General features: G+C 45.9%; 1 protein-coding gene across 1 annotated transcript in view; it reads right to left on the bottom strand.

Moving 5' to 3' along the window:
- The window catches only part of LOC130213217 (raftlin-like), an 86892-nt gene that overhangs the window by 34466 nt on the left and 44926 nt on the right, over positions 1–7500 (bottom strand). The window contains exon 4 of the mRNA XM_056444694.1: positions 2896–3004. Within this exon, the coding sequence (XP_056300669.1) occupies positions 2896–3004 (109 nt within the window). The remainder of the gene's footprint in view (positions 1–2895; positions 3005–7500) is intronic.

Here is a 7500-nt window from a genome sequence, read left to right as displayed (position 1 = left end):
ATAAAGTGTGAGGGGTATTTTTTACATTTTTTACAGATTAAAAATCAATGAATGATCTCAAAGTCGTGATTCTGATCGGCGGACTGATGGATCATAAGAGTGATCATCGCAGGTGCATTCTGGGGCTTTAACCGCATGAGGAGGTCTTGTGTTACGCGGAGCTGCTGCTGTTGTTTTTGGAGCATCAGCAAAATGCCTAAGTTGTAAATTCAGGAATGCGGAATGAAACCGGCCGATGAAGCGGAACGTAGACAACGGAAGTTATTCATCCCGAGCCGAAAGAAAACTTTCAGGATGACTTTGAGATCGATTATCTCGGAAATAGTTTCTCCCCTTACAATAATCTGCATGGAGTCCCCCCGGCATGTGTTGTGTTATTTTTCCTTCACCCTTTCTTTTCTCCTCTTGGTCCCAGCAGCTCGTCCAATCACTCACTCGTTGATTGAATCGGAGCGACCGCACCAGGCGTCAGGCGCCACAAATCCAGCGCTCCTTTTGTCCCCCTCTCCTCCCTTTCTTTTTTTTGTCATCTGGCATTTTGTGTCGATATTGGGATCCCGCCACCGAGCGGAATTGAAACTTTAACTGTCAGAGACTGTTAATGATGCCATTCTCCATTTCTGCACCCCTCCATCAACCCCCCCCCCCCCCGCCCGCCGCCTCCTCCCCCCAGAAAAAAGGGGTGTGCATCATGGTCTCTATCGGGGGCCGCATTGAGGGAAGAGAATAGAAATCAAATCAAATGGCAGGTTATTCACTATGAAATTAAATTGGGAAAGAAAAAAAAAGTGGCATTGTTTCCAGCCGTATTGTTTAATATCACTGATATCGCTGGCTCCCCCCCCCCCCCGTACCAATATGTCGGAATGGAATTGCTGAGATAGAAGAGAACTGTTGTATCTCATTTAACGGTAATGCAGGCAGAGAGAGAGAGAGAGGGAGAGAGAGAGAGAGAGAGAGGAGAGAGGGAGAGAGAGAGAGATGAATGGCTTCGACTGTTCAATGTTGGTGCGGTTGATCTCAAAGTAGATTCGAACAGTGTGCTGAATTGATTGAATCTATTTTTAGCTCCATTATCATTATATCGTTATCAAATTGCGTGTTTGACAAAGTAGAACCGTTCAGATTAGAGATCCGGCTGCAGAGACGTCTTCCCAACATCATCCAGTTTCGTGACATGAGATTAATAATGTGATGCATCGTGGCTGTGGCAACGATGCATCACAGTTTACAGTCCAATGTGGCACAGATCCATATTTCAGAAGAATTTAATGTAAATAAGTAAATAACGAGCTGGAAAAATATAACCGGATTACATTAATGGATTAGCTGGCCCAAAAATTCAATAGGCAGTCATTTAAAACATTGATCTGTCTTGATGCAGACATGACGTCATTTTATCTTGGGTTGGCCAGTTTCACTCAAACCTGCATTCTCTCTCCTGACCACCAGGGGACGACTCCTCTGGTTGTATAGAAGTCTACGCTTCATGTGTTAAAGCTGCATTCTCTCTCCTGACCACCAGGGGGCGACTCCTCTGGTTGTATAGAAGTATATGCTTCATGTGTTAAAGCTGCATTCTCTCTCCTGACCACCAGGGGGCGACTCCTCTGGTTGTATAGAAGTATATGCTTCATGTGTTAAAGCTGCATTCTCTCTCCTGACCACCAGGGGGCGACTCCTCTGGTTGCATAGAAGTCTATGCTTCATGTGTTAAAGCTGCATTCTCTCTCCTGACCACCAGGGGGCGACTCCTCTGGTTGTATAGAAGTCTATGCTTCATGTGTTAAAGCTGCATTCTCTCTCCTGACCACCAGGGGGCGACTCCTCTGGTTGCATAGAAGTCGATATAAATGACTTCTCTCTTGATTTATTCCCTCAGTAAACATTGTAAACATGAGTTTAAGTTAAAAAGGTGGAAGACGATGATGTTTATAAAGTATATTGACTTTATGGATCAGGATCTTTTAAATAAACTTAAAGACGCTAAACGGAAACAACCGCGTGTTTTTTGAATATGAGAATCCTTTTTTACTTGAGACCTGTACGCTACAAAAACACACAATACATGGAGGGTGAAATCAAAGAACATCCTTCTTCTTCACGTCTTCATCCGACAGACAGCAGGTCTCAGGTGGAACCACCTGGGGTCAGGAGATGAGGCCTCAGGGTCACAGAGGAAACTTTAGCGTCGCATCGTTTCTCTTCATTAACCGAAATGACGCCGAGCCCCAAAACTTGATGAAAAATAAAAAAATACCCCGGAAGCAGCTTCCCCTCATTCTGCCACCGGAGTATCAACGGCACGCTCATGGAAAACTCATTTCAAATATGACTTGAGACCCCCCCCCCCCCACCGCCCTCCGTAAGTTATTAAAGTGGCACTATGGAGGAGGTGACTGGAGGTCAAGATGAAAAACCTCGGAGAGAGAGATTGAGCGGAGGGATGACGGAAAGAGAGGCGGAGGGGTAACGACAGAGATGGAGACGGGGGGTGGGGGGGGGACGAGAGAAGAAAAGGAGACGAAGTTAGAAAAGAAGGTAATGGAATTCACCGCTCACTCCTCCAGCGCTCATCCATGTCCCCCCCCCCCTCTGAAAAATAGATTTCCATGCTCAGCAGCAGTAACGAGGTCCTACAGGACGGCGGTTTCAACATCGTGAAGACGGCTGCCTGTTTTTTGGGGTTGTTTCCAGCTGGATCTCCGACTCAGCATTTTAAGTGAGAACAAGCATCTCGACATCCAAAAGGACAACTCCTCTCCAGCAGGACCTCCCTACCTCTCGCTCCCTCTCCCTCCCTTCCTCCTTTCCTTCCCTCCTTTCCAGCTGGGCACCAACTGACATGAAACCCCTTGAGCGTGAGCATTTGTGAAGCCCCCCCCCCACACACACCTTCTTGACGTAGCCCTGGATGAGCTCCGGGGTGGGCACCTGCTCGGCAGACAGACACTCCTCCAGCTGCAGTTTGTACGACGGGCAGACGGACTGGCTCCTCTCCACCCTGCAGGGGTGGGGGGGGGGGGGAGGAGAAAAAGACAATGAGTGTCAGCCTCCCAGTCAGCGTGCTGGGCAACACAACACTAAAGGGCGCCCCTCCTCGCCGAGGCCGCCGTCTGTGAGCGGGGAGAATCTATTTCTGCGGCGCTCCGTCCTCTGGAGGAAATCCCAGAGCCCGAGGAGCCGGCTGCCGCCTCCCTGCCTCGCATCCTGTTGACGGAGGGGAAGAAGCCCTTCTTTTCCTCCGCCGGCCACAGGGGCTTTGTACAAATACAGAACGTGTGTGTGTGTGTGTGTGTGTTCTAAGAGAGCTCTGTCACCCGATGTGTAGGAAGGTTAAAAGTAGCGTGCAAGCAAAACTCCCGCTGAGTGCACAGACATGTCACCTGCGTGTGTGTGTGTGTGTGTGTGTGTGTAGGAGGGTGAAAGAAGCATGCGTGCATACTGGTGAGTGTGTGAGGCAAACCTCCCTCTGAGTGCACATACATGTGACCAGCGTGAGTGTGTGTGTGTGTGTGTGTGTGTGTGTGTGTCGCTGTCAGCTGTCAGCACCCCTCATGCAGATTGAGCTGTTTCATGTATTAATTAGAAATAACATGTTGGAAGATGACTGTTTTTAAGTCTTGAGATGCAGTTCACGGCTTCATTTCCCTCTTTTTTTTAATTGTTATCGTAGGTTCCACACAAAGAAGACGTCCGTCAGTCGAGTTTTATTTATATCGCTCCTTCTCAAACAAACAAATGCTTTAAGAATATAACTGACGGGACAAAAATGGAGAGGAGACGAAGACACTATTAAGAGAAAATTTAGGAGTGAAATAATTAATAATAATAATAATAAATTCATTATGATAAAACTGCAACATTTTTATTAAAGTAACATTTAAAATAAATAGAAAAATACTGAAACCATAGAGTATAAAAATGCACAAAACACCTAAGAATGTATGTGTGTATATATGTGCATATATGCGTGTATATGCGTGTGTATATATACGTATGTATATATATATGTACTGTAATATGTGTGTATGTATATACGTATGTATACACTACCGTTCAAAAGTTTGGGATCACTTAGAAATGACTTTATTTTTCAAAGAAAAGCACAGTTTTTTCAATTAAGATAACATTAAATTAATCAGAAATACACTCTCTACATTGTTAATGTGGTAAATGACTATTCTAGGTGGAAACGTCTGGTTTCTAATGAAATATCTCCATAGGTGTATAGAGGCCCATTTCCATCAACTATCACTCCAGTGTTCTAATGGTACATTGTGTTTGCTCATCGCCTTAGAAGACTAATGTCTGATTAGAAAACCCGTGCAATTATGTTAGCACAGCTGAAAACAGTTATGCTGGTGATATAAGCTATACAACTGGCCTTCCTTTGAGCTTGAAGTTTGTAGAACAAAATTAATATTTCAAATATTAATCATTATTTCTAACCTTGTCAATGTCTTGACTATATTTTATATTCATTTGATAAATAAAAGTGTGATTTTTCATGGAAGACACGAAATTGTCTGGGTGATCCCAAACTTTTGAACGGTAGTGTATATATATATATATACACATATATATATATATATATATAAAAGAGACGATAGAGCCATATATAGACATCTTCTTTATATCCTCCGTCTCTTTTCTATCCGTCAAAAGGAGCCCATTTTTCCGTTTTACAAGTCCTTTTTTTTTACTCTCCGTATAAATGTTGCAAACCTGAATCTTCCCGAGCTCGACGGGAGCGAAGGAGTGAAGCCACTCTTGGATTTTCCCACATGAATCAAGAGTTTATAATAATAAATCAGTGCGTCAGCGCTCTGACTGCCCGCCCACGTCTTTCTGTTAGACTCCACTTATTAATTCAGGGTCTTGCTCAAGGACACATGGACTAGGGCGGGAATTGAACCTCCAACCCCCTGATTGATAGACGGACCTGCTGACCACTGACGCACAATCTCCCCCAGAACGTATAAGACGTTTGCTGTTCTGTAGAAGTCTTAAGCTCCGCCCCCTCTACTCTTGAAGGGCCTGAAATAGAAAATACTTTCTTTTTTCTCCCCCCACAGCGATCTGAATTATTTCGTCGAGCAATTCAAACTCGGCTTTCGTCGTTTTGAGAATCCATCAAGGAAAATATATACAATTAAAAAAAAGAAGAAGATTTGATTCGGCGCCTCTGAGATGCGTCGCGGAGCGAGAGAAACGGTGTCGCTTCTTCCCGAAGCCTCGAATGACTCGCTCTGGAACTCTGAATGGGAAGGAGACTTCTGAGAGAGAGAGAGAGAGAGAGAGAGAGAGAGAGAGAGAGAGAGAGAGGCTTCTCTCCGTCTTCTCTCTGCGTGACTTCGTGACTTTTTCATGCGGCGCCGGCTGTCGGGCCTCCGAGGTCTCGCGCGGTTGGACGGGGTTCAAAGTCCCGCCCCCTGCTGGGCGAACCCCTCCCCCCCTCCCCCCTCCCCCTCCCCGCAGATTCTTCGGCAAGGTAACACATTTCTTCGAATGACCAGGTAATGGAGCGCTTTGGGATTTTTTTTCTCCGCACTTTTTTGTAGATGTGCGTTTTTTCTTTTTTCTTCAATTAGGCGCCGTTCACTGGGGCGTACGAAAAGGCATCGCGTGGACTTGTTATTGTTTTTCACACTGTAAGCGCCTCTTACCGACAACCGGTTTCCTCTTTGTTCGTTTCTAATTGGAAACTTGGAAAGTGTATTTCACCTCCTGTTTTTAATTATCGATCGGCTCCATTTGCAATAAGGGCTAATTTCTTCGCTAATTGTTTCCTCTCGTTCTTTCTCATTTCTCATTCGTCCGCCTCTCCGTCCGCCTCTCAGGGAACGGACTGAGACGAGTCAGAGTTAGACTCCAGCCGCAATAATCTGGATTTAATTCAACTTAAAACATCGTAAAGCAAAGTACTGAACGAAGCAACGTGTTCACAAGTCGAGGTAATTATCTACGAAGTTTTGTGCCAATCCATCGATTCGATTTAGTAAACTTTGGCTCTCGACGTATCCTCCGGGGACCTTGAATATCTCAAAGTCCCCGAGATGTCCGCCTCGCGGCTTCAAGTCCCACCGCTTCAAAAGATAAAGGTTCAAACGTCGGCTCATTTCAAAGAGGCCGAAATAACTTCTGTGGGCGACGCACACACGGACTGCAGAGCCCTTAAGCCCCGCCCCCTCCCCCACGCGCTGTATTAATATTTAAGTTCCACCCGGCAACACGTCCTCCCATCGAATGCTCGCGAGAGACGTGACCCGGCGCGTCCTTTATGCAGGTCACATGATCCAAACGGAGACCGGCAATTGGACGACATCGAGCATGCAGCAAGACATTGTTTATTTAACGTAACTGTTTTCTTTAAAATACAGTTTATTCATAGTAATAATAGTTCATGTAGAATATGAGTTTATTATAGATTGTTACAGATGTTTTATGACCCAAATGAATATGTAAACAATAACAGAGATGAGGTTCTCTTCATGTTTTACCTCCATCTGACGCCTGTTTCCCCCCCATCACAATGTCATCTCCTCCTCCTCCTCCTCCTCCTCCTCCTCCTCCTCCTCCAGGGCCCTAATGCAGCCACTCTGCCTGCTGCACTATATTTACATACAGACTGAGATGTTTTCTTTACAGTTAACTGCCACTTATTTGGGGAAGTAGCTCGGAGAGGAGACGCGCGGCAATTACTGTCCGGCAAAAAGCTTTTCTCACGCCACAGGAACCAGCGGTCACCCCGGAGTCAGAGAACGAGGGGGGGGGGGGCTGTTAGACCTCCCGGAGGCTTTAATAACAGAGCAGACTTCTCCTGAGGTCACATGTTCACGCAAAATCCCCTCTAATGTTGTCTTTATTATTCCTCCTTCTCCTCTCCCTCTCTCTCCCTCCCTCTCTCTCTATCGCTCTCTCTCTGCCTGAGCTCCTTGCAATTACCCCAATAATGATGAATGTGTCCCGTCAGACGTCGCCCGCTGGACCGTAACCCGATTCCACCGAAATCAAATTCAACACCGGGAGATTTGACAGTTGACATTTTAGATGTCCAAACCGGTCCGATCGGTTCTGTCGGCGGCGCAGTTTATTTATTTATTTCTCCACCTTATTTGTCCACCTGTAGCAGGTGGGTGAGGTCGGTGGCACCGGGGACTCGTTGTCCTCCCGGGGTCCTTAAAGCTTACGAGCCGATTAGCCGGACACGTCTCTCAGGTGAGGGGTCGAACATCGGAGGATGACACGGAGCACCGGGCCGAGCTGTAGGGTCCTGACCTCACACAGTACTGTGTGTGTGTGTGTGTGTTGAATGAAGATGTGTGTACATGCGGCTGCTGTACGCCTCCACCTGCACTCTGACTTTGTTGGCAGTGAAGTCACAAGAAAACAGAGAAGAAGAAGAGGAAGAAAAAGAAGAAGAAGAAGAAGAAATAGAAGAAGAAAAAGAAAAAGAAGAGGAAGAAAAAGATGAAGAAGAAAAAGAAGAAAAAAAGA

Source organism: Pseudoliparis swirei, chromosome 22, assembly GCF_029220125.1.
Source record: "Pseudoliparis swirei isolate HS2019 ecotype Mariana Trench chromosome 22, NWPU_hadal_v1, whole genome shotgun sequence".
NCBI classification, from domain to species: Eukaryota; Metazoa; Chordata; class Actinopteri; order Perciformes; family Liparidae; genus Pseudoliparis; species Pseudoliparis swirei.
Note: the sequence above shows the minus strand (reverse complement) of the source record. Positions and strands in the feature narration are given on the sequence as shown.